The sequence below is a fragment of the Mastomys coucha genome, unplaced genomic scaffold, assembly GCF_008632895.1.
Source record: "Mastomys coucha isolate ucsf_1 unplaced genomic scaffold, UCSF_Mcou_1 pScaffold22, whole genome shotgun sequence".
NCBI lineage: Eukaryota > Metazoa > Chordata > Mammalia > Rodentia > Muridae > Mastomys > Mastomys coucha.
Window position 1 is genome coordinate 70,173,889 of NW_022196905.1, and position 26,643 is coordinate 70,200,531.

General features: G+C 43.8%; 3 protein-coding genes across 6 annotated transcripts in view; 2 read left to right on the plus strand and 1 right to left on the minus strand.

The window, feature by feature from the left end:
• The window catches only part of Rest (RE1 silencing transcription factor), a 20,807-nt gene extending 14,045 nt beyond the window's left edge, over positions 1-6,762 (plus strand). For all 4 annotated transcript variants that reach the window (XM_031342826.1, XM_031342827.1, XM_031342824.1 and 1 more), the window contains exon 4: positions 1,079-6,762. In XM_031342826.1, coding sequence (XP_031198686.1) covers positions 1,079-3,330 — 2,252 coding nt within the window. In that variant the 3' untranslated portion in view covers positions 3,331-6,762. The remainder of the gene's footprint in view (positions 1-1,078) is intronic.
• Positions 6,763-9,126: 2,364 nt separating this feature from the next.
• On the minus strand, positions 9,127-26,296 carry Noa1 (nitric oxide associated 1). The gene is made up of 7 exons (XM_031342830.1): positions 24,785-26,296; positions 23,432-23,596; positions 22,129-22,334; positions 19,566-19,697; positions 14,882-14,998; positions 11,732-11,849; positions 9,127-9,506 (listed from the first exon to the last, which is right to left on the minus strand). Exons 1-7 carry the CDS (start codon positions 25,932-25,934, stop codon positions 9,310-9,312), a joined length of 2,085 nt encoding a protein of 694 aa, XP_031198690.1. The 5' UTR covers positions 25,935-26,296; the 3' UTR covers positions 9,127-9,309.
• Positions 26,153-26,643, plus strand: part of Polr2b (RNA polymerase II subunit B) — a 42,107-nt gene continuing 41,616 nt past the window's right edge. Inside the window, exon 1 of the mRNA XM_031342828.1 lies at positions 26,153-26,510. Within this exon, the coding sequence (XP_031198688.1) occupies positions 26,492-26,510 (19 nt within the window). The 5' untranslated portion in view covers positions 26,153-26,491. The remainder of the gene's footprint in view (positions 26,511-26,643) is intronic.

Consider the following 26,643-nt stretch of genomic DNA (forward strand, 5'->3'; position numbering starts at 1 on the left):
CCTCAAACTCAGAAATCCACCTGCCTCTGCCTCCCAAGTGCTAGGATTAAAGGCATGTGCCACTACTGCCTGGCTAGCTGAAACTCTTAATTTAACATGGCAAGAATTTGTTCCATCTGCTTACCTAATTTGATACATCTGAATAGGCTTTGCAAGAGATTCAGGATCAACAGACATTTCTATGGTGTAATCTGTAATGTCGTCATAGTTAAGCTTTATGTCTAATTTTGTTTATGGAAAACATGGATGATAATAAATGTGAGGATGTTTGAAAGATTAATTTTCATAAATGTCAATTTCCATTTCTCTACTATGCTTTCCATTGGACCGGTGGGGTATGGATACCAATTGGTAATATTTACTAGAGTGTGATCTAGTTGGGTATGTATTCAGGTAGAACTTTTTAAATGCTTTTAATGTTGGGTGGGTGGGGCCTGGTATTGTGCCTGTGATTGTGACTGTCTGCTTGTGTTGTACACCATATCTATTTGTATACCACCACTCAAATTTAGTTTCTTTGCCCCTTTTTATAGAGAAGTTGAGATAGAAAAAAATTACTTAAGTTTTCTAGTTGACTTCAGCCTTATTTTTGGTTAAAAATAGTCACTGCTGTTAGAGAACTTTGCTGAGTGCATCACCTTCAGGTGATGGGTGAAGGGTCACCTTACAAGCGAGTGTTTTGTATGGTGTTACATTCTCCTTTTGGTTAAGAGAATGTTAGAGGGTGACGAACAAAAAAGTCAAAGCAGTTTTCTTAGCCTGGCTTTGTCCCAGTCAGCATCAGTCAGAGGGTCTGACTGTGCCAGCGGGCCCTGCTTTCCCGAGGAGCCTGGTCTGTAGTAGAGCCAAGGGGCAAACTGTTTCGAAGATAATGTTGATTATTCCTACAATTGATTTTGAAAATCAATCCTCCCTCCCAGATAGGAAAAAGTTATACAAATAAATATGGAAAATATAAGGTGCATGATCGAGTCTTTCCAATAAATGCTCTTTGTGGTTATTTTGCCTTTATAACTCCTAAGGATATTTTAATGTTGGCTTTTGTCTTTTATCTCTGACATCTCTTCTTTACCTTTAGGTGAGAAGCCATTTAAATGTGATCAGTGCAATTATGTGGCCTCTAATCAGCACGAAGTGACCCGACATGCAAGGCAGGTTCACAACGGACCTAAACCTCTTAATTGCCCTTACTGTGACTACAAAACAGCAGATAGAAGCAACTTCAAAAAACACGTGGAGCTGCATGTTAACCCACGGCAGTTCAACTGCCCCGTGTGTGACTATGCGGCTTCCAAGAAGTGTAATCTACAGTATCATTTCAAATCTAAGCATCCCACCTATCCCAGCAAAACAATGGATGTCTCCAAAGTGAAGCTAAAGAAAACCAAAAAGAGGGAGGCTGACCTGCTTAGCAACGCTGTCCCCAACGAGAAGACAGAGACAGAGCAAACAAAAACAAAGGGGGATGCATCTGGGAAGAAAAACGAGAAACCCTTGAAAGTCTTGGGAAAAGATGTTTCAAAAGAGAAGAAGCCTTGTAGTAATGCCTTGGTGGTCCAGGTAACTACCAGGACTCGGAAGTCAGCGGCGGAGACTAAAGCAGCAGAGGGGAAACACACAGATGGACAGACAGGAAACAGTCCAGAAAAGTCGTCCTGTAAAGCCAAGAAAAACAAAAGAAAGATGGATGCTGAGACCCATTCCTCTGATGAGCCTGTGAACGAGGGACCAGTGACAAAAAAGAAAAAGAAGACAGAGAACAAATCCAAAAACAGTACTGAAGTGCCAAAGGGCGGCAGCAGAGTGGAGGAGAGGAAGAGGGACAAAAAGCAAAATGCTTTCGTTAAGAAAGGAGCAAAGAAGACGACTCTTAAGACTAAGACAAGTAAAAAGGGAGGCAAGCTTGCTCAGAAGGGGGTGGGGCCGACAGACCCTCCTTCCGAGGAGTTGGCTCAGGTGGGGGTGTCTCCAGTTCCTGCACTCCCTCAGGCTGAGGTTGCCCTGTCAGGATCTACTCAGACAGAGCTTCCTTCTCCCATGGATATTGCTCACACAGAGCCTGTCCAGATGGAGGTTTCCCAGACAGGGCCTCCTCAGGCGGAGCAGCCTCTTCCCATGGAGCCTGCTCAAATGGAGCCAGCTCCTCCTGTGGAACCTCCCCAGGTAGAACCACCTACCTACATGGAGCCTCCCCCTCCCACAGAGCCTGCTGACATGGAACCTTCCCCTCCCGTGGAGCCTTCTCAGATAGATCCTTCACCTCCCAATATGGAGCCGCCTCAGGTGGAGCCACCTCCTATGGAGGATTGTCAGAAAGAGCTGCCTTCTCCTGTGGAGCATGCTCAGACAGTTCCTACTCAAGAGGAGCCCCCTCCTGTCTCGGAGCCCCCTCAAGCCAAGCCAATCAAAAGGTCATCTCCCCGGAAAGAGAGGGCAAAGGAGAAGCGGAGCATGCGGAGTGAGACGGTGCTGCAGGAGCAGGTCCTTATGGAAGTTGGCTTAGTGCCTGTTAGAGATAGCAAGCTTCTGAAGGGAAGCAAGAGCGCACAGGAGCTCCCAGCCCCGCCGGCACCACCACCGAAGGGAAACTCAAGAGAAGAGACACCCAAGGACCAAGAAATGCTCTCTGACGGGGAAGGAAGTAAAGCATCCCCTCTCAAGGAAGTAGGAACAGACGAAGCCGGTGAGAGTCAAGAGGAGCTCGCTGCTCCCGTGGAATCTACCGGGGTTTCATCCTCTGAAGAAAACTCAATCGTGCCAGATGGTGAGACGTTACACAGCAAGTGGCATACTGGCTCCACTGGGGACTGTGAAATGGAAGTGGACACTGAGCAGAAGACAGACAGTGTTCCCGTGAAAGACTCAGCAGCAGAGCCCGTGCCACCTCTTACCCCAACAGTGGAACGGGAAGTGGCTGTGCCACCTCTTACCCCAACAGTGGAACGGGAAGCCCCGTCACCAGCTGTAATGGCCTCCCCTCCTATCACTTTGGCTGAAAACGAGTCTCAGGAAATTGATGAAGATGAAGGCATCCATAGCCATGATGGAAGTGACCTAAGCGACAACATGTCTGAGGGGAGTGATGACTCAGGACTGCATGGAGCTCGGCAGGCGCCGCAAGAAGCTACTTCAAAAAATGGGAAGGCCGGGTTGGCTGTTAAAGTGACCGAGGGAGAGTTTGTGTGTATTTTCTGTGATCGTTCTTTTAGAAAAGAAAAAGATTATAGCAAACACCTCAATCGCCATTTGGTGAATGTATACTTCCTTGAAGAAGCAGCTGAGGAGCAGGAGGAGCAGGAGGAGCAGGAGGAGCACCGAGCGGACTTGTGAGCATGCCTCTAACTTTGAGTGTAGACAAACGCGAGCTTGCTTTAATTAGTCTCCAGTGCTGAGTTTTCAGTAACATTCTTTTTCTTAGGACTGTACATCCATTTAGTGTTTGTTGTATAAATCTTAGCAAATCCTAGGGAGTTAATGTAAGAAAACATACGGAACTAGCTCATGCAGTCAGGTGAAAGGAGAAGGGTGAGATGGCGCAACACGCCACCTGCCTTGTCTGCTTCCAACCTGTCAGGTTTTCTCTTCTGTTCACCGTAGTTCCTAATTTTTAGTTCCTTGTTTAGATTGAAAAATTTGGCTTAGTAAATTACTTGAAGAATTTGCCTGCTTTATATAAATAAAGTTAGCACTTTACGGTTTCTTTAGAGATGGAAAAAGATTTAAATTGAAGAGAAATTCTCAACATTGGACATTGTATCTGTCCAGGTAATTGCTTCCTAACTTGCTATCAATATTTTGATTTTGTGTTTATATGTTAATCGTTATAAAAAGTGATTTTTGGTATTTTTTTATTTTGGTGCTTTTCTGGCTTAAGATGTTGCACATGGTTCTTGTTTTTGTTTCTTTAACCTATGCAGTTAATTTCCCTTCCCCCCAGAAACAGCATTGTGTTAAATAGTAACACTCTATACATATATATATGCATGTTTTTTGTTTTTTTCCTTTTTGGAGGGATGCTTTTAGGCTTGTTTGCAAAGGGCCATTTTTCTTTTCTTTGCTGCAGTTTTCTTTTTTGCAGAACATTAGTGTGTGCAAGTTTATTACCAATGGAACATGCAGGTTCAATCCATTGTTTTGGTTTTTGTTTTGTTTTATTATTTTTTTATTTTAAATTTCACCTTATCTATGCCAGAATTAGTTTCATAAGTTATTTTGAATGGTGAGGATATGTGTAATTTCACAGCTTTCCAGTCTTTTTTTTTTTTTGCAGTAAACCACTAGATGCATATTGAACAATATTTGTCTCACAAATCAGCCCCCAGAGTTATTTTGCTGTTTCTAGCTTATTATAGTGTGATCATTCTTTGAGGAGTTTCTTCAGTAGATGGTGGATGTTGGGATGGCTACTCTACTGAGTAGAGAACTCCAAGTGATGTTTGGAAGCAGCAAACCTGGAGTGAGACATAATTACCCTGCAGACTGTAGACTGTGAGTCGTGAGAAAGTCACTGTGGTCACATGACTAGTCTAGTGGAAAGTGCTGAGTTCCAGCAAGCAGCTGTTGCTTCTTCCAGTGAGTACTGAGAAGGCCGATGCTAATTAAGTACAGTCCGGAGTTTAAGCATCATATTTTCTCAGGGATCTCCACAAGTTAGTGGGTGTCCTCGCTGTCCCTGTGAGACAGCCTCTGTACAGGAGAGGCCTTAAGTGAATTGTAGCTGTCCTGGTGTTCCTCTGGAGACACTGTATGAGAAACTGCATGTACTCCAGAACTGGTTCTCTGTGTTCTCCAGAGCATGAAAGAGCCCAACGTGGGCTTTCTTACTGGTAGTAGTAAATTGAGTATGAGCCCAGTAGGAATTTGTGACATTTTGATGGAATAACTTCTGTATTTCAGTTATTTTACCTGGCGATCTCTGAGCAGGCTTCAGATTTTGACAGTTGATGAACGATATGATAAGCATTAATGTGTGGGTGAAAAGCTTGGTGAAATTCTGAGTGAAGTTTTAGTTAAAGTTGGTTGAACTTGGAATTGACTGGGAGGCCAAAGATTTAAAAAGCAGAAGATTTCTTAAGACACGAGTTGTGTGATAATGTTGTGTGTTTTGTGTGTGTGCATGAGACTTTGTAAATGTTGAATTCTAGGCTCCGACAATCATTGTAGTGCAGATCAGACTGCGAGTATTTATGTTTTAAATTTAAATTATAAAGCTAGTTAAGTCTTTGTAACAACTAGTTTTAATGTTCACGAGCAGGTTTTGCCTACATTACCTTTTCAAGATGTTGAAAAAGATGCTTCTGCAAGCACGGGTTGGGAGCTGGGAGCTGGCTGGCTTTTAGGAAGAGGTCTTTGTGGAGTCTCTGTTGCAAAGGAAAGCAATGCCGTCTGGGGACTAAGTTTTAATCTTTAGTCTTCAAGATTAGAAGTAAAAAAACAAAAACACAATGGAAATTAAAACCTCATTAAATAAGTCTTTAAAAACCTGAAATTGAGTGGGACTTTTGAGGGCTTTCTTCCAGAAAACAAGGACTCTATCCTCAGGCCTATGTTAGGCCTGACTCTTGGTGCCATGTATTTGTAGTTAAAATCATTTCAGTGGAAAGTCTCTTAGTGATTGAAACTTCTAGGACAGTTGGGAGTTCTTCCGTCTGAAAACTGTGATACGTGCATGGGATTGTTTGAATCTTGTTTTCTAGTCTCTCCCCTTCCCCATCACTATCTTCATAGTCTGAAGGTAGGTTTTTCTCTTGATAAAGGAACACAAAAATGAACATCTTACTTGTAAATTGATATCTAGTAACTAGTGGTAAACTTGAAATGGTAGAATTCTTTACAGCCTAATCCTAGGTAGCCTTAGAGAAATGTATCTTAATTATTTTTGAACTTGTATTCACCTTGTCTTTTCAAGATATTTTAAATTATATTTTCTTTTTCAGAGCTGCTTTTTATTTTGGGGCTACTTTTTTTTTTAATTGAGGCGTAAATCATAAAAGGCTACGTTGTTTTGATGAGACTTTTTACAACTTCGTCAGGTTGTCTTTCTCTAGTCTTCCAACAAGGGTCATTTTGCTTTTTTAGATTTACTTTTAAAGTCCTGACATGGGCTACTTCAAATGTAAAGTAATGCTAAGTAAAACCCAAGCTCACCTCATGCTGTTCTGCATGAGTGTGGGCAACAGAAGGAACAACTTGCCTGTTAGATTACCATGCTGTTACTTGTAAACTGAAATGCTGAGGAAACTGTTTTCTTTGCAAAAAAAAATCAAGGTTTCCTGGTTGAGCACACGAGGTGAGCTGCTAGTCTTAGTTCAGAATGACCTGACTGTGTAGACTTCAGTCTGTGTACTGCTGGCTATGTGTGACAGCTAGCATCTGCAGTTCTGTGTATGTCCCGTAGGCTCCCGTTAGTTACTGTACTCTTAAAACTGGTATTGTGACATTACAACAATGTTTTGCGCCAATTTTATAAACCTTTACAGTGCAATATGTGTTACTTTTCTGAGGCAAACCAAAGGTATATTTCTCAAGGTTCTGCTGCCTTCAAGCAGCATTTGATGGAGGATTTTTTTATACATTTGTAATAGATAGCTGAAACAGATTGCAGTTTGTTTTTTGTTATTTTTTTTTTAAATTGTAAACCATGTACCAAGTTTCTGGTCAAGATTGTGTAGGGTAAGTTAAACATAATTGCATTCTATTAACCAATATGAGTGTATTTCTTATGCATATAGTTACATTGAAATAAAGTTCTAAAAACTATCAGACCTTTGTTTATTATTGGTGTGTCAAAGAAGCCAACATCACCTCTTTTTGTGTTACTGGGAGTATATTATACCTTGTTTTTTTTATTTATTTTTTATTTTTAGGGCTGAGGGTCAAACCCAGATCTTGTTTACTCACTGTAGGCAAGAGCTCCATCACTGAGCTATGTCTCCAGCAGTGTGTGGTTTCTAATAGCTGTCAAGATGGACCTGGATAATAGAGAGCATGGCTAGTAGGGTCCTGGTGGCTTGAGAGTTAGGAGGGACACCAGGGTGTATTCAATACCGTCAGTGAGATGTCCAACCGAGCATGTCGAGATTAATAAAGGAAGAGTTCCCTAATCATAGTGCAAACTGACTGGGTACAGAAAATAAGGATGGATGCTGTCTGTGCAGAGATTATAGGTGAGCTTGAGCTACAGTGTTGCCGTTTCGCTTCTGCTCTCATCTGCAGATCTTTCAGGTCTCAGATGCTTTGTGCAGTTAAACATGTTTTACAGAGATGGGAGACAAGCTTGGTTTTTAATAAATAGAAGTTTACAGTGTATAGATACTGTCATAGTTAATCTGGAGTCTGTTATCCAGGCTCATCCTGCCTGGGAGGCAGAAGAAACCACTGATACAGAAGCAGTGGGTTTAACGAGTGGCTTTCATCCAGCATAGCCGTCTCGGCTGCTTGGCAGAATCAGGCTCCATTTGATAAGAGAATGGAGCCTGTCTCGAAGCTGTAGGGAGGAGCCAGTGCCCCCCCGCCCCCCCCGCCTTTGAGGCACACCTGCTTCGGCTGAATTCTGCTTCTGTGTAGCTTAGTATTTTCTAAGGAAACATTGGTAAGTTCTTTATACCTTTCCGTCATTTTATTGTCCCCTTCACCAAGGAAGATGTGGTGGTGCATTGGGTGCCCTCTCAAGGCTTCTGTCTCCAAGCCTGCAGTCTTTGGGAGGTAGAGGCTAGGAAGAAATGCAACAGTTCCATTCTACTCAGTGTTCTTACCTAGAAAGTGTGCACTCACGTTGGGCAGTGGTGGCGCACACCTTTAATCCCAGCACTTTGGGAGGCAGAGGCGGGCAGATTTCTGAGTACGAGGCCAGCCTGGTCTACAGAGTGAGTTCCAGGACAGCCAGGACTACACAGAGAAACCATGTCTTGACCTCCCCAACCCCCCCAAAAAAGTGCACTTTGTAGTAGCTGGGGCTGAGATGAGCAGATGGATTGCCACTGGGAAAAGCTTTGCTGAAGGTAAGATGAATTATAAGTGTTAACTGAACGGCTATTTTAAGATCTTACTCCTTTTAAAGGGGCTGAAAACAGAAAGGTTAGGACTTAGTATTCTGAGGGTTGCCACTCCCTTCATGCAACAATGGATATGTTAAAGAGGGCCTTGCTACTGTCCAGTAGTGTAAAGGGGAGAGTTCAGAAACATCGATGGGGAAAAATGATGGGATTTAGTCAGTAATCTGAGACCCGACAGCATGACAAAGAAGGGACATTATGTTAGAGATGAATTCATGCCCCCCTGAATGACTCCTTATTAGCAATAAAGTACAATGACTTCTTTTTTCTCTTAGTGCAAGTTACAAGAGGCAGAGGCTGCTTGCATGCTACAAAAGTAGAACCAGTCATTTAAACAAGCCAAGTCCACAGCTGGGTTTCTGAGTTCCAGGTGAACAGATGAGCAACACTCTTGTAGGGCAAGGCAATGCCTGCCTATCTTCAGCAGTCAGGAGGCTGCAGCAGGCGTTGAGCTTGATGCTAACTCAGTCCTGGCTTTTTTTTTTTTTTTTTAAGTGGGGTTCTTTGGGCTCACATTTCCTATGTATCTAATGTGGCCAGGACTGCTGGGATCTCAGCTGCCATGTTGTGCTCTGTCCGTGGTACTTGGCAAGCGGCAGGCAGGAAAGCAAGAGCCACCAGCAATTGAAGTTCTCTGTGGTGGAAGAGGGAGCAGGGGGGAGTCACACTGGGACACCTTAGGTTTTTATGCTGCTTTGCTGAAGGTGAGGATTCTGTACAGCTTACAAAGCTGGGTATGCCCAGGGTAGAACTGTATGAGGAATTAAAGTGGTAGTAGCAGAATTTCTAAAGGCCCTTGCCAAGCACAATGACCCGACTCCACATGGTAAGAACTCACTACTGCAGTTTGTCCCCTGGCCACCACAGGTTGTGGCATGTGTATATACACACAAAAAAATGATAGGGGTGGGGCAGTGATCCAACAGCAGCCTCTGGCTTTTGAGGTCTGCATCCACACACATCTACTACAGAAATACCTTAGGAAGGGGAGTAGTACTGGAGAGATGGCACAGTAGCTAAGAGCACTTGCTCTGAGGGCCCAGATTCAGCTGTAAACTTGGACACAGATACATGTACACTAAGAAAGATCTTTATTTATGAATAATTATTATATAAGCATAGTCTCAAATAGTTCAAAAACTTGACTTTTAAGATTTTTAAAAATAAGTATTTGCGTGTCTTTATTATTTTTGTGGTTAATACATTTTGACACATCTCAGCACTTACTATCCAGTGTGACCCACATCCACCTCACTCATCTGTGCTTCTTCAGATTGTGTACCAGAGACGGAGGCTTCTTGGTTTTATAGGCCACACTTTTCTTGATCCGCTGTCCTTTGACATTAACGATATACGGCAAGACAGGAGGGTGGACAGTCAGAGCAGTCCCTTCAGGTGTGTAACCTCGGAGATGCAGCGTGCCCTCAGAATAAGGTGTTACTGCAACCCAGCCTGTGAGACATTCAAGACAACATAAACTTGCTCCCCATCATCTTAGGAAATCAAATCAAAGCATACAGGACTGGAGAGAGGCTCAGTAGGTAAAAGTGCTTGTTATATAAGCCTGACCACCTCAGTTGGTCCCTGGAACTCACATAAAAAGCTAGATGTGGGGTGCAATAGATGGCTTAGTTGTTAAGAGTGTAAATTGGAAGAGGACCCAAACATACTGGGTTGGCTTACAACCACATAAATCCAGTTCCAGGGAATCTGATAGCCTCTCCTGGGCTCTGTGGGGACCTGGTGCTTGTGTGCACATACCACACACATGGAAATACATGAGCTGGTGTGTTAGAGCACGCCTTTATCCCCAGCACTTAGAGGTGGAGGAAGTAGGAGGATATGTGTGGGTTCAAAGTCAGTCTGGTCTACATAGAGAGTTTCAGGATAGCTATATCAATAGATGCTATATGTAATGAAGCTGTGTCTCAACAATAACCCACAATATGGTGAACACATCTGGATCTCCCAGTATTCCTCCAGGGAGATGTGAGGCAGATAAAGGGAAATTGGCTCCAAGCTTGTGGACAAACTAGCCTGGCATCTGAATCTAAGCTATAAAAAGGAAGATCTAGCTCAACAAGTTGGAAGTTAACCAACACACGGGTTGGAGAGATGGCTCAGAGGTTAAGAGCACTGACTGCTCTTCTAAGGGTCTTGAGTTCAATTCTCAGTAACCTCATGGTAGCTCACACCCATCTGTAATGGGACCCAGTGCCTTTTTCTGGTGTGTCTGACAGCTACAGGGTACTCATAAATAAAATATATATATATTTTAAAAGATCCAACACACACCATATAAAGTACAATGAAAAAATCATGAAATAGATTTGTAAAAGGTACAAAGCCATTTTTAGAACAAGGTGCATTTATATTAGTATGTCTTAGAAGACAGCATGTTCTATAAGTATGTTTCCATAAACAAATAGTAAATATGTCTGTGTGTGCATTTAAAAATATTTTTATTGTGTCAGAGTGCTGGGGCCTGGCCCTGGAGTTACAGGTGTTTGTGAGCTAGCTTTCTGATGTGGGTGCTGGGAATGAACCCAGGTCATCTGTATGAGCAGCTGATGCTCTTTAAAAAACGTTTTTTTTTTTTAAAGATTTATTTACTATTATATGTAAGTACACTATAGCTATATTCAGACACACCAGAAGAGGGCATCAGATCTCATTACGGATGGTTGTGAGCCACCATGTGGTTGCTGGGATTTGAACTCTGGATCTTTGGAAGAACAGTCAGTGCTCTTAACCACTGAGACATCTCTCCAGCCCCTAAAAAACGTTTTTTTAGAGACAGGGTTTTCCTGTACAGCCCTGGCTGGCCTGGAAATTCATTTTGTATACCTGGCTGGTATCAATTCACCTGCCTCTGCCTCCTGAATGCTGTGATTAAGGGTGCATATTATTACACCAAGTGCTATAGCTCAGGCTGACCTTGTACTTGAAGCAACCTCCTGCCTCAGCTGAGTGATGGGATTATAGATGTGAGTTACCATGTCTAGTTCCCCCCCAACCCCCATCCTCCTCCAACCTTTTAAATGCAGGCCTCACAGGTATACCACCACACCCAGCTTTTTATTTTTATACTTGAGTCTCATGTAGAACAGACTGGCTTTGATCTCCAGCCTTTGCCCTGGGATTCAGGCACATGCTACCAAATCTGGCCTATGCTCTGCTCCCCCCACCCCCAAAACAGGGTTTCTCTATAGCTCTGGCTGTCCTGGAACTCACTCTGTAGACCAGGCTGTCCCTGAACTCAGAAATGCACCCGCCTCTGCCTCCCAAGTGCTGTGATTAAAGGCATGTACCACCACCGCCTGGTTCAAGCTCTGCTTTTTAAGAGTACATTACCAGGGCCAGGCAGTGGTGGCACTTGGCTTTAATTTCAGCACTTGGGAGATAGAAGTAGGCAGATCTCTGTGAGTTCGAGGCTAGCCTGGTCTACAGAGTAAGTTCTAGGCTAGTTAGGGCTCTACAGAGAAACCCTGTCTCAAAAGAGTAAATTACTAGTCAGGGAGTGGTGGCAATATGCCTTTAATCCCAGCACTCAGGAGGCAGAGTCATGTGAGTTCTAGACCAGCCTGGTCTACAGAGGGAGTTCCAGAACACAGAAGATGAACCAAAATGAAAGCCAAACAACAACAACAGAGTACAACAACAACAACGTACAATACCTGCGGAGGAGAACTTGATATCAGCTACTGCTTCAGATTTTCCACCTCCCTTTAATGTAATGTCTTCAGCAACAAGAGGTGGAAACTGGGCCATTCGTTCTTTCCCACCCATTGGAACCTTCCAATAGAATGAAAGAGATTTGGAATTTCAAATCAAATTGCCTGTATCTGGGGTTGGGCATGGTGGCTCACACTTTGATCATGGTGGCTCAGGAGGCAGAGGGAAGTGATTTCTCTCTGTGAGTTCAAGGCCAGCCTGGTCTACACAGTGGAGCACTAGACCAGTCACTGATATACAGTGAGACTTTGTCTCAAAACCAAACTAAAGAAACCACAAAACCCATCAATTGTGTCTGGAGATAGTGGTCAAAGCCATAATCCTACATTTGGGAGGGTAGGGGAAGGAGATTATCCTGAGTTTGAGGCTAGCCTGGGCTATAGAATGCGACCTTTTCCTTCTTCCGTTTTGTTTTTTAAATAGAATCCAATGCTATCTTCAAACTTGATAGGTAGCTAAGGATAAACTCCTGATTCTACTGCCTTTGCTTTGCAAATGCTGGAATTATATAATATCATGCCTTCTTAGTTATCTCAAAAAACAAGACAAGTAAGAAACCCTCTTCTGTTGCATTAATAAGCATATTATGGATAGTGGACCCAGGCTTGGCAGTGATCTTAGCAGAACCGCACCTGTGTTAATGCTTTCTCAAAGCCAACGGAGTTTGCACGGAATAGTATCAGTTAAAGGAAGGCCCCAACTTCCAAATACCTTAGTTGTTTTAGGTGTGAATAGAAAGATTAATCTCTGACTTTTTTTTATTTAAAACTCTTTGACAGAGTTTATTGTACCTCAAGATGGTTTCCTACTTCATATATAGTCAAGGATGATGTTGAACTTCAGGTCTTCCTGGCTCTATAGTCCGATGTTAAAGTTTTACACACACCTGGCTAATTTTTTTTTTTTTTTTCTTTTTGAGACAGAGTTTTTCAGCCCTGGCTGTCCTAGACCAGCCTGGCCTTGAACTCACAGAGATTTGCTTGCCTTTGTCTCCCCAACTGCTGGGATTAAAGACATGTACCATTACTGCCCGGCTGACCTGGCTAACTTTTCTATTTTTAGTTTGGTGAGCACTGATACTAACCACTGCTATACTGGGTGTACCTGATGTTTTTGAGAGAGTCATTTTATCATTATCACCCAAATACAAGTAGCACTTAAAACAGTCCCATGTGCAGGAGGGCTCAGCAGGTAAACTTGGGAGCCAGAAGAGGCTGAGAGAACTGACATCACAAAGTTGTCCTCTGACCTTCACATGAAGGCTGTGACATGGATCTGAGTATGAACATGTGCATATGTGTGCTCTTGCACATGTGCTTGCACATACGCGCTTGCGCGCGCGCGCGCGCACACACACACACAGTGAAAAGCAAACAAGAGGCAGGCATGGTGTGGCCTTTCATCACTCAGGAGGCAGAGATCTCTAAGTTTCAGGTCAGCTGGGGTCCGTAGCAAATTCCAGGATACCCAGGACTATACAGTGAAAATGACTCAAAAGCCAAAAGAACAAACAATATGAAAGAAAAAGATGAAGATTGCCCCCAGGACTTAATCTTTTCCACTTCTCATAAGTCTATTATGCCTTAATTAGGATACACTCATACACAATACATAGAGGAGCAGAAAAAGTGCCCAAAGCCACATAGCTTTGTTAAGTTGTGCCATAGGGAGACATCCAAACCCTGGTAGGCTGGTTTGAGTGTCTTACCTAGCTGAGCTACCTGCCACATTTCTACCATCCTTGCATTTGCTAAGTGAAGGAAGGAAGCTCATGAGTTCAAGGCCAATATTGACTATACAACTGGAGGCCAGCCTTGTGTTACATGAGAGGCTGCTTTAAAGATCAAAACAAAAATTGTCTGTGTTCCATATGGGTGCAAGGCCCAAGGAAGCCAGAAGAGGACCTGAAATCCCAGGAACTAGAGTTACTAGTCACTGTGTGGGTGTGGGAATTGAACTCATCCTCTGAAGATCAGCTAGTACTCTTAACTGCTGAGCCATCTCTCCAGCCCAAACAAAGCTTGTTAATATACAGTGTGCACTGTCTAATGGTGGGTAGGGCCAGTCTTGCAGATGATCTGGAAATAGACCTCAGATAACGGGGCCAAACGGCTATAGCAATGGGAAATGGGGAGCCAAGAGTAAGCTGGACTTAAAGAAAAGGAATACTTAGGACATTTTGATTACTAAATAAAGATGAGAATAATCAAACCATATTGTAAATGAGGTAGGAGAGGACAAAACAGGAACAACCTGTGAAATGAATCCCTGGGATTAGGAATGATGTGGGAAAGCTTTTCTGCTCAGACCAGTGCTTCTCAATCACCACTGACAGTTTAGTTTATTCATTTTTGTGAATGGCTCACATATCTGCCGCAAGATGGCTTAGCATCATTTGGGACCCACACACTAGATGCCTGTAGCACCCCTCAACTGTGACAAAAATCTCTACCTTCTTGTTCTGAAAGTCAAAATGTAGGCCAGGCTGGCCTCGAATTCATAGAGATCCATCTGCTTCAGCTGCCAAATGCTGGGATTAAGGTCTGTGCTATGACTCCTGGGACTTCTGTCCCCAGCATGTCCAATAGACCTTTCTGCAGTAATATGGCTATCAGGTACTTGAAGTGGCCTGTGTGACTAAGGAGCCACATTTTAACTTTCATGTAATTCTGACTAGAGCACTGCATGTGGCTAGTGGCCACTATATTGGACATTGCACTGTAGAGAAAAATACACCTCTGTGGCTTTTGCTGGCTCCGACCAAATACCCCCTTTCTTTCTTTTTTCTTTTTTCCCCAAGACAGGGAACTCACTCTGTAGACCAGGCTGGCCTCGAACTCAGAAATGCACCTGCTTCTGCCTCCCAAGTGTTGGGATTAAAGGTGTGCACCACCACTGCCTGGCAAATACCCCTTCTCACATAGAGGCCATTTTTGCTTTATAACTAGAATGCTTAAAGAATGAGGTGAGACAAGAGTTAGCTGATATAAACTGAGGTTTCTCTCAAACACAGGCTTTATCAGCAGGGGTGTGGAACTTCTGTACAGGGTACAACTTCTGTAACTATGGAGCCATTATGTTGGATTGCTTACCAGCAGTAGCTCGTGACCTGCATGCTTCTCATATAAAACATCTGCCTTGTCCAAGGAAGTAATATGAACAGGAAGGAAGTTGGAAGCCACAACTGTAAACCAGGCTGACTGATTTCCCTTAAGGAAGGAAGAAAGAAGCTATTTTACAGAACAGAAATCTTGGAAAACCTGTACATTGTAATGTATAATTTAAAAAGGAGAAATAAAAGCTGTGTATTTGATACATACCTCTGACCCCATCGAGGGAGACAGAGGTAGGAAGATTAGGAGTTCAAAGACAAGTCAGCTACAACATTGAGTTTAAGGTCAGCTTGGGGTACAAGAGACTCTATCTCGAAACAACAACCAAAAAAAGGACAAAACAGAAATCAAATCAAACTCTCTTTCAACTGTAAGCAATTATATTAATGTGTTAAAAGAAGGCATACTACAGATGATTCCTGTAAAATGTCAACCTCAGGCTTTTGCAGGCATAAAATAAACAAATATAAATGATATAAAAAAACAAAAATGAAAACAGATAGGCATGGAGGTAAATCTGTAGGAGGCTGAGGCAGGAGGATATTGAATTCAAGGCCAACCTGGGCAATATATGGAGACCGCCCCCCCCCCCCCTTTTTTTGGTTTTTCAAGACAGGGTTTCTCTGAGTAGCCCTGGCTATCCTGGAACTCACTCTGTAGACCAGGCTGGCTTCAAACTCAAAAATCCTCCTGCCTCTGCCTCCCAAGTGCTGGGATTAAAGGTGTGTAGCACCACCACCCGGCTGGAGACCCTTTCTTAAAGAACAAAGAAACAGAACTGGAGAGATGGCTCACTCTTGGGTAAAGAGCACTGGCTGCTTTTCCAGAGGTCCTGAGTTCAGTTCCCAGCAACCACATGCTAGTTCCCAACCATCTTTAATGAGATCTGATGCCCTTTTCAGTCATGCAGGTATACATGTAAATAGAGCCTTCATATACACAGTAAATAAATAATACTTAAAAACAAGCAAACAACAACCTCCAAAGAAACAGGCCAGCCTCATGATGGGTTAAAAGCAATGCTCCCATCACAAGCTCACCATAATGGTCTGATTCGGTGAAGGAGAACTCTGGAGTTGATTGTCAAACCCATTCCTGCCAAGGTACATGAAAAAGGCTGACAGGATAAATCATCAGAGGAAAAAGTGCAAACCAGAGGAAAGGGAAGCAAAGGGCAAACAGCTGGGTGGCTGACCGTCACACTGCAGATCTACCTAGAGGAAACATCTAAAACCAGAGTCTGGCCTCCGAGGACTAAGAGAACGAAGTCAAGTCCGACTAGCCAAGCATCAGTGGTCCCCTCCCTTCTCAGACAATTCAAAACAATCTTTTTATCAACTACCCTGTAGCTGGGAGGTGTTGCAGGATTTTCTATGTCCAGTCACATTAGGGCAGTGGCAGGCGTGTGAATGGACAGGAAAAGGGAGGCGGAGGTAGGAGTTTGGGGGACAGGGAGAGTATAGAGAGGTGGCAAAGGAGGAGAAGGAGAAGCCAACAAGAGACAGACGAACAGGAAGATGATCCTGATCTCATGTGGTTTTTAAACAGCCACAAGTATCCAAGATTTTTTCAAGGTTAGAATAATTGGGTTAAAGCTTTATCTTTATCAGTTGGCTCTGAAATTATTGTATTGGCATCTTGTAAATTGTGATCTTATTGTCATATAAATCTGATTGGATAATTAAGTTTTTTAAAAGTCATGTTTCTACTGGGTAGCAAGGTATTGAGATGGCTGATCCTGGGGTGTGTGGGGCATTGCGTGGAAGCGAGATGAGCTCACTAACTGGGAGAGAGTAGCTCAGTGGCGAGAACATTCTGAGCAGGACCCCACCGGGACATAGTGCTGAGGCCCTCCAGTAGAGGTATAGAGCGGGAACACGAACCGCTGGGCAGGAGACAAGGCGGGTTAACTTTTAGTATTTCCCACAACAGGGAGGTTTTTTTAGTAGCTTCTGAAGCACTTTTAAAAGGGTAGTGTGTATGTGTGTGTGTGTGTGTGTGTGTGTGTGTGTGAATCACAGCTCATCCCATTTTTAAAGTGTAAATGATTTTTTTAGGAGGTGAAATCATCTAGTTGTTGTTCAGCTGTTAGCATAACATCGAGGAGGCCAGTTCAATGTCCTACAATAAAAACATACTAAACTGGAATTTGGAATTGCAGTCATGCATATCTGTCTGGAATAGTTTCAGTTACATCTGGTCTCATGTTTCTAGAACTATTTCCTCTAAACCACACTGTGGTTCTTGCCTTGCCAGGGCTGTAAAGTCTTTGGTCATGGCAGTCCAGTTTCCTAACAATTGTGATAATGTGCTGTGAAAGATGTAAATTCTGAGTGTGTACTGTTTATGGCATACAACTATGAGTCAGTCAAAGTGAGGGTTCTGAGCAGTTGACTGTTATGTGAGGTTGGAAGGAAAACTGCCAAGTTTGAGGCTGGAACATCCCTGGAATAACTGTCCAAAAAGAAGCACAATGCAGGGTTCTCCCAGGTTTTGGTATGTCAACACAATATATGACTTAACACATGTTAAGAACTGAAATGTCTTCGTACTGATCCTCAACCAATAAAATCTCAGTTGTGGAACAAAACCCAAAACCCCAAAACCAAACCAAGCAAAGAGAAACAAAACAAAACAAACAAACAAACAAAAAAACCCCACAACCCCAATCAACAAAATAGTTTTATATCTAATATATCTAGTATTAAGAACACTGAGAAAGGCCAGGCAGTGGTGGCACATGACTTTAATCCCAGCACTTGGGAGGCAGAGGCAGGCAGATTTTCTAAGTTCCAGGTCAGTCTGGTCTATGGAGTGAGTTCCAGGACAGCCGGGGCTATACAGAGAAATCCTGTCTTAAAAAAAACCAAAAACCAAAACAAACAAACAACCCCCCCCCAGACCTCCAAAACACTGAGGAAGGGCAGAAGGCATGGCTCTGCAGTAGAGACTGACTGCTCTTGCAGAGGACCTGAGTTTGGTTCCCAGCATCCACATTAGGCAAACTGTCTGTATCTCTAGGTTATCTAATAGCATCTGGCCTCCATGGGCTCCTGCACATAAATGGTATACAGAAACTCACATAGGCACAGACATACACAGAAAATAAGAAGTAAATTAATCTAAAGAAAAAAAAAAAGACAAAACCCCCAAAAACTAAAACCAAAAACCCAATAAGAGGAAATACTTGTTCTGACTGTAACTCTGTCGTCAGGTTTAAAATAGTAACACCATGACTGTGATAGCATGTGCAAGCCTTCTAGTTATAAAAGTCTAAGTTTTCCACATAGTGTGAATCCAAAAGCTAAGAGATACTCTTTAGCAATGGTCTGTAAGCTGCAAATATATCCTTTTTTCTGTTTTCTTTCGACTTTTGAAAAAATGGAGAGCAATTCCTGAAGATCCCCCAAATAAGCTATGTAAGTGATATAAGTGTATTAGAATACACAAAGAAAAAAAAAGAATATACAAAGAAGTATATTACTTTGGTATTAAACAATATAGGAAATGACTAGTATCTTATCTTAAATGCCAAGCTAAAATGCCAGTTGTTATGGCACATACCTCTTTTTTCTTAAATTTGTACACTGCAGCTGTCTTCAGACACAACAGAAGAGGGCATTGGATCCCATTACAGATGGTTGTGAGCCACCATGTGGTTGCTGGGAATTGAACTCAGGACCTCTGGAAGAGCACTCAGTGCTGAGTCATCTCTTAAGCCTCTGTCACATACCTTTAATCCCAGCTCTCAGAAGATACACCCTGAGGCCAGGCTGGTCTACAAAGTGAATTCCAGGACAGCCAGAGCTATATAGAAACACCATGTCCCCCAAAACAAAAACAAAATAAAGCAAAACAAATAAACAAACAAAAGACAGAGCCCTAACCCCCCCAAACCCATAAGCTATATAAAGGATTCAATATCCCATTACTGATATATTTTTTAAAAGATTTATTTATTATTATATGTAAGTACACTGTAGCTGTCTTCAGATGCACCAGAAGAGGGCATCAGATTTCATTACGGTGATTGTGAGCCACCATGTGGTGGCTGGGATTTGAACTCAGGACCTTTGGAAGAGCAGTCAGTGCTCTTAACTGCTGAGCTATCTCTCCAGTCCCCCATTAATGATAGTTTTTAATTATTTTGTTTTTAAACAGTGTCTCATTCTCTAGATCAGTCTGGCCTCAGCCTCACTGAGATCTGCACCTCTGCCTCTGGAGTGCTGTGATTAAAGGTAATTAGTTGCCTAAGACCTGCCTTTAAAAATAAAAATAAAGTACGTTTAGATTTTACTTTTTGAAATTATGTGTATACATATATCTATGTACGTGTCTGTGTGGGGCTGTGTGCCCATTGACTCCTGAATAGGTAGCTCTCCAGGAGCAAGAGCTGTGGTGGTGGGAGCTGCTCAACATGGGTGCTGGGAGCTGAACTATGTTCCTTTGATGGAGCGGCAAGTGCCCCTAACTGTTGAGCCACTTCTCTGGCACCAACTTCATCAATTTTAACACAGTATTCTTCTCTCTTTTTACTGTAAAATTTTATATAAAGCAACAAAAGACTTAGTTACATCAATATTTTGCCAATCTCTTCATGTACCTGTTTTCCTAAAGTACATTCAGATACTTGTTAATTTTTCAATAGCGTAGATTTTCTTACCTGTAGGAAATCTATTCGGGCTATTCCACCCAAAAATAGAACCATTCCTGGCTTGAGGACAAAGGTTCTTGGGATAATAGAATGTGTTGGCAAAACAATATCGATTTCTTTCTCTGTTAGAAGATTTAAAATCTGTAAAGCAAATGACAAGAGTTATTGAGAAGACATATTTTGTGATTTACTTACGAAATTAAGTACTGAAAAATGTTCAGAGTTTACAGTAAACCAAATTATGTTCATTAGCCACACATAAAATGTATATATTATCTCTAAATTATTTTTATTCTACTCATTTCACAGCTAAGTTTTAAACAGTGCAAAATAACTTCATAGGTGTATAAGACTTTGCTCTGATAGCACTATCCCCCAAATGTCAAAATTAGTATGTATTCCAAAATACTGTTGGCTTACAAAGAATGGCCATGTATGCTCAAGGACCTGGGTGGCAACAGTAGCTTCCAGCTTTACGCAGTGTGATCTCAGGTCCTAAGGATTACGCATGTAAGTATCAAATGCAAAATGGCCCATAGCTCCAAATCCCAGCTCTGGGAGGCTGAAGCAGGAGGATGGCCACAGTTCTAGGCTAGCCTGGACTATGTAGTATTCAACAACAACAAAAATTTCTCTCTTGTTCAAACCAAAGCAAAAAGCACAGTCCATAACTTGAAGACCTTTTTTCTCCTGAAAAATAGTAAAAAAAAAAAAAAGAAAAAAAACAAAAAACAAAAACAATTGTCACCCATCTTGTCTTGTTAGGGACGAGAAGTTTATTTATTCACTTATTTTTGTATTTTAGATTCATGTATGGATGTACGTAGGTGCCTGCAGAGGCCAGGAGAGGACATTAGATCCTCTGAAATTGGAGTTAAAAAAGGTTGAAAGAGACTGTGTGGGAACTGGGAATTGGAGTTGGCTCCTCTGGACAAGCAACAATGTCTCCAAACAAATAAACAGCAGGCACACTGAGATCTCCCCAACCACAGTTTTTAACCAAAGTTTTTAAAGAGACTGGAGAAAAACAGAAAACAAAAGCTAAGGATTACCAGATTCTGCTAAGATTTAAGGAAAATAATATTCATTTAAAAAGAAATCACACGGCTGGTGAGATGGCTCAGTGGTTAAGAGCACTGACTGCTCTTCCGAAGGTCCTGAGTTCAAATCCCAGCAACCACATGGTGGCTTACAACCATCCGTAATGAGATCTACCACCCCCTTCTGGTGCGTCTGAAGTCAGCTACAGTGTACTTATGTATAATAATAAATAAATCTTTGGGTCAGAGCAAGCAGGGACTTGCTCTGAGTGAGCAGAATTGACCAGAGCGAGCAGAGGTCCTAAAAATTCAATTCCCAACAACCACATGAAGGCTCACAACCATCTGTACAGCTACAGTGTACTCACATACATAAAGTAAATAAATAAATCTTAAAAAAAAAGAATGAAATCACAGTAGATAGGCTATGGAACCACCCTTAGTATCTATCAACAGGGCACTGCATATGGAAGATGAGTTTTATACACACAGAAAATTTGAGCAATGAATGAAACTATAGTTTTTGTAGGAAAATGGATGCAACTGGAATATCAAGCAAAATGTGTGTACCACCATGCTTCCATGCTTACCTAAATTTGGCTTTTTTTTTTTTGGTATTTCGAGACAGGGTCCTGGAACTTACTCTGTAGACCAGGCTGGCCTCAAACTCAGAAATCCGCCTGCCTCTGCCTTCCAAGTGTTGGGATTAAAGACGTGTGCCACCACTCCCAGTTTGAATTGGGAGTGAATTTAATCAGACAAAAGCCAAGTCACCGTGAGACACTGTGATTTGACTAAAAGGATGGATCATGGCAGGATCAGTGGAATTAGTCCTATTCAAAAAATTCCCTCACTCAGGCCACTTAGAATTTAAAGTATTTCAAGGTTTGTCAGAGAAAATACATACATACTATGCTTGTTCCACACAGCTTTGAAGAACAATGGGTACAAAACTTTTAGTGCAAGGCAAAGAGCAGGCAAACAATAGCTGAATACCCTGGGAGTTCACATGAAATTGCCCCAATAAGTTGTCCTAACTCGCTTCAGTTCAAACTATGTGGCATCATGACTGACATGTCCTCAGGGAATTCAATAAGGATTTGAAGGAGGCTGGATCCCTAAGGTAGCAACCACAAGGTTAACACTGTAGTCTGCCGACAGCGAAATCAACAGAGTGAATACAGAGTGTGATGGTAGATACATTCATTCTTCAACTGTTTTCATAAAGAAACCAGAATCAAGTTTTAAAATGGAAGCACACCTCTTTGCATGTTTTGTGCCAGTTAAGAAAGTAAATTTTTTTTTTTTTTTTTTTTTTTTTTTTTTTTTTTTTTTTTTTTTCTAGATAGGGTTTCCCTGTGTAGCCCTGGCTGTCCTGGAACTCACTCTGTAGACCAGGTTGGCCTCAAACTCAGAAATCTACCTTCCTCTGCCTCCCAAGTGCTGGGATTAAAGGCGTGCGCCACCACCACTTGGCAAGAAGTACTTCTAAAATTAAACATAAATGTTTCTAAAAGAAAACAAACACATACACAGCTTTCTTTTGTAATCCCAGGGGTGTCATAAAACCAGTGGGCATCTTTCACGTCCTCTGGGGTCAGTTCTATTTGTTTGGTGTTTTTGCGCACAGGCACAACAGGTTCATTTCCCATGTCAAAGGCCAGGGAGTCGGCATCAAACTCAAAGGGGACGTCTTCCTTCTGTTCTGAGGAGTGCAAGAATGTTCTTCCAACTCTTCCTATAACAAATTAAACCGAGATTATCAGACACTCCTTTAATGCTTTGATTTTGGGTCCTAAGGAAAAAAAATTTAAGTACATCAGTGTTTTGCCTGAAGATACATCTGGAAGAGGGTGTCAGATCTTGGGGAGTTACAGATAGTTGCACACTGCCATGTAGGTGATAGGAATTGAACCTGGGTTCCTTGGAAGAGCTTTCAGTGCTCCAAATGCTGAGCCATCCCTTCAGCCCCACGAAAAATTTTTGAGGTGAGTTCTCTTTACTCTATACTTTTTATGAGTTTATATATGAGTTCAAGATGGTATTAAACTTGTGATTTTTCTCTCCTCAGCTTCTATAGTGACAGGAAACAGATCATACATATATGTATATATACATACACATGTATGCATCTATCTTGGTTGTTGTTTGTATTTTGGAAAACACCTCATGTTAGTCCAGGCTTGCCTCAAAATCACTATGGAACTGAGTTTTGTTTTTTGTCTTTTAAATCTCCTAAGTGTTGTGATTACAGGTATGTACCTGACATCCCTGAAGACCTACACCATCTGAGAAAGGGTCTACTATGCAGCTCTCGCTATCCTGGAATTCTCTATGTAGAAGAGGCTGGCCTTGAATTCATTGAGATCCACTTGCCTCTGCCTCCCAAGTGCTGGGACTAAAGGTGTACACCACTAGGATGGGCTCTGAAGACATCTTTTATGTTTGCCTAAATCACTCTAACTATGTGTATAATTATGAGACAGTGGCTATGACGATGCTTTTGTCTTCTTTTTAGAAGATAATGTGGGTCATTCTCTCCACAGTCAATTGTGTTTCAGGCTGTGTATATTCAGTCAGGTGGTAAAAATCCCCCCCCCCCTTTTTTTTGTATTAATGAAGATACCAAAGAGATGGAGAACCTAGTCAAAGCCCTTCACTGCCTTCGCTAGTATGGGTTTCTAATCAATAGTAAGCTTTCCTACAAAAAGCCTATATTCCAGAACAGGGAAGGAAGTCTCTTCCTGGAAAAATGGCTAGCCCCAGCGGCTGCACTGCCTGGCTCTAAACAACTTTACATAGAGGAAGGATGCATACCTACTATGTAATGCATACCTACTATGTAGCCATGCTTTTTCAGTTGATTGAGCTGACTTTGTTCCTGCTCACTAAGATCTTCTTCAGCTTTGGTCGCATCTTCTTGAAGCCTTTTTTGTCTTTTGAACATTCTGTAAGGAGTTGGGTTGCAAATAGGAAACTTCAGGAGGTTTAATGTGGTACCTGAAATACCAAAAGTTTTTCAAAAAGAGTGTGAGAGAAGAAAACCAAACATTTCTGATTTATTTCCTTTAACTTTTATGACAACCACTATGTAATTATACTCTTTACAATGAGAAAATAGGCCTGGTGACTGGTTCACAGGCTAACTCAGAATTTGGATACAAATTTGCAAGTCCATTTTACCCCTGCTTTCCAATTTATCAGTGGTTCTCAACCTTCCTTATCATTCCTTATATATATTCCATATTCCTTTATGGTTGGGGTGAACCCCAACCATAAAATTATTTTTCCATTGCTGCTTCATAACTGTAATTTTGCTACTATTATCAACTGTAAATATCTGTGCTTTCTGATGGTCTCAGGCAATCCCTGTGAGAAGGCCTTTCGACTCATGTTGAGGACCACTGCTGTAGTACATCCAAGGTAGTATAGCCATAGACAGCTTTAAGTATGAAGTACTAAAGGGCAGCTAATTGAGTTAAATGCTGGTTTCAAGGGAACACACCTAATTCCTAAGACTGTAGCTCTCCAAGTATGCATGTTTTCCTCCCTCCTTCCTCAGCCTCTTCCTTCAGACAGGCTTTTGCATTGGCAGCCTCAGGCTCTGCCTCCCCAGTACCGTGATGGCAGGCAGTATCACCATGCCAAGCTGTTAGTTTCTCAGAAAACTGGCATATCTTCTTGAGATATCTCCACATACCATACTGCATCAGCTCTTTTATATGTGTAATGTAACAGTCCATGAATAAGGGGGTAAAGAGTAAGATGGGGGGAAAGGGGTCTTACAGTAAAAAGAAAACAGTTTGTTTATTTTGTTTATAGCCTCCAACTATGTAGCTGAGAATGGCTTTGTTCTCCTTCTGATCCTCCTGCCTCCACCTCCCTAATGCTGGGATACAGGAGTTTGCCACCACACCTCGTTTATGGATGCTGCAGACTAACTCAGGTTTCGTGTATGCTAGGCAAGCACTTTAGCGATCAAGTTTTATCCCCAGTCCCTCTAGAAATATCTCTATTAGAAAACCAAACATGCATCGAACTTCCAAACACTAACCTGTCCCAAGAGGTATGACCAAAGAGAGGAAAAACATTTTAAAGGGACGGCTCCAAGCAGCTCAAGGTGGACATTTAAGGGTAGATGTACTAGGTGCCTGGGTCAAATCTAATTTCTCAGCAATGGGGCCTCACCTGGCCAGGGGGAGATGGTGGCCCTGTCGATAGCTTCGGAGCCCTTGGCGGTGCAGTAATCAGACTCCAGGAGTGTGTTAAAGAGAGTGGACTTGCCAGCATTCGTGGTGCCCACCAGGTAGACGTCGCCGCGGTAGCGCCAGGAGCGCTGAAGAGCAGAGATCAGTTCTTCAACTCCATAGCCCGTCTTGGCGCTGATCAGCCGCACGTCCTTGACCACCGTGCGGGACCTGGGTGGCGGATCCTGACTCTTTATCTCGTCCAGTGGCTCATCTCCCGCAGGGTACTGTGGTCCTCGATGACCAGGGGCCACCACGAGCCCGGCGCGGATGCAGTCGTCCCACAGCCGCTTCCGCAGCCGCTGCAAGTAGCCAGGAGCGTCCTGGGGCAGCAGGTCCACTTTGTTCCCCAGCACGAAGAGCTGCTTGGGGCCCACCAGCTTGGGCAAGTCCGGCAGCAGGGCGTCCGGCAGGTCAAGCAGATCCACCATATAGAGCACCAGAGAGGGCCCCGGCCGCCGCAGCGCGGTGCTCACAAGCTCCAGGTACTGATCGCGGCTCACCTGCAGGCGCAGCGCACGTCGGTGGTGCACCAGTAGCCAGCAGCGTTGGCACACGGTCCGCGCCGGGCCTCCTTCCGCCTGTGCGGCGCCGCGGAACTTCTCGTCCGGCAAGTAGCCGGGCAGGCCAGGATGCTGGCAGTGCAGCTCGGCTCCGCAGCCGGAGCAGTAGATGCCGCTGGGCGGCACCGGTGCGTCCGGAAGCTCCGGGACCGGCGGCGTCCGGAGGCCGGCCCGCAGCTTCTGCTGAAGCCGCTCCTCCCGCCGCTGCAACCTCTGTCGTTCCTCCTCCTGCTGCAGCCGCTGCAACTCCCGCAGCTCCCGCAATTCCCGCAGCTGTTGCTCGGGGATCCGCTCCGGGACGTACTCCGGGAAGAGAAAGCGCTCCTCCGTGTCGGTGCCTTCTTCATAGTCCTCGGTCGACGTGGAGCTAGGGGGAACCCGGCGGCCCAGGGAGTTTGCGCGCTGGCAGATGGAGACCTCACATTTCCCCTCCAGGAGCCACCGTGCTGGGCCATGGCACGCAGCGGCTGGCCCGGGGCCCCGGAGGAGCCCGCACAGTAGCCTGCAACCCAGGCGCGCGGGCAGCATGTGGACAGCGCGAGGAGGGCGGGGCCTCGCGCGCGCACGCGTGCTAGCGTCCGAGAAGCTCCTCCGGCAGGGACCAGGCGCAAGGGAACTGTCCAACGGCGTGACCAATCCTGGATCTCTCGCGAGGAAAGCTCTGAGCCCCGAGAATTCAGTCAGGCGTGCAAAGGCTGGGTGAGCAGGTCCTCAGTGCGCAGCTCACACCCAAAGCCATTCCCTTCATACATCTTTACACAAACCAAGGGTCATTTGTGCAACGACACAAAAAGCGGCGCCACAAGAAACTTTCACGAGCGGGATCCAACTTCAGGCTAAGGAGCTGTCAGTCCTCAGCCAGCGACCCGTAACTCGCGCATGCGTCGTTCAAGGCCCGCCAGCCTCGGCCTCTGGTTGGCGCAGGCGCAAACCTCACACCCCGCCTCCTCGTTTAGACGCCGAGGATTCTGGGAACGCCGGAGACGGAAATTACTTCGGTTCGCACTCTTGAGTTTGCCGCTGCGCTTGCAATCTCCGAGAGCTTTGTGATTTCGAGTTAAGAGCTCCCGAAACTTTGGGCCAAGATGTATGACGCCGACGAGGGTAGGTGACCACGATAGATGCGCCTCGCGCTGGCCACTTAGTCGGGACGGCGGGCGACCTGCAGGGATCTGCGCCAGCCACCGCATCCCGTCCGGGGCGCGCGCCCAGCAGCCCGGTTCCTACACTTTAGCCC

Bases quoted from the DNA above. Each gene is read 5' to 3' on its own strand.
- Noa1 (XM_031342830.1), bottom strand. From the start codon at position 25,934: ATGCTGCCCGCGCGCCTGGGTTGCAGGCTACTGTGCGGGCTCCTCCGG. The intron at 22,335-23,431 runs GTATGCATTACA...AATTTGTTATAG, and splicing joins AAAGCATGGCTACATAGTAG to GAAGAGTTGGAAGAACATTC. The intron at 14,999-19,565 runs GTAAGAAAATCT...TCCTTCCTTAAG, and splicing joins CCCGAATAGATTTCCTACAG to GGAAATCAGTCAGCCTGGTT.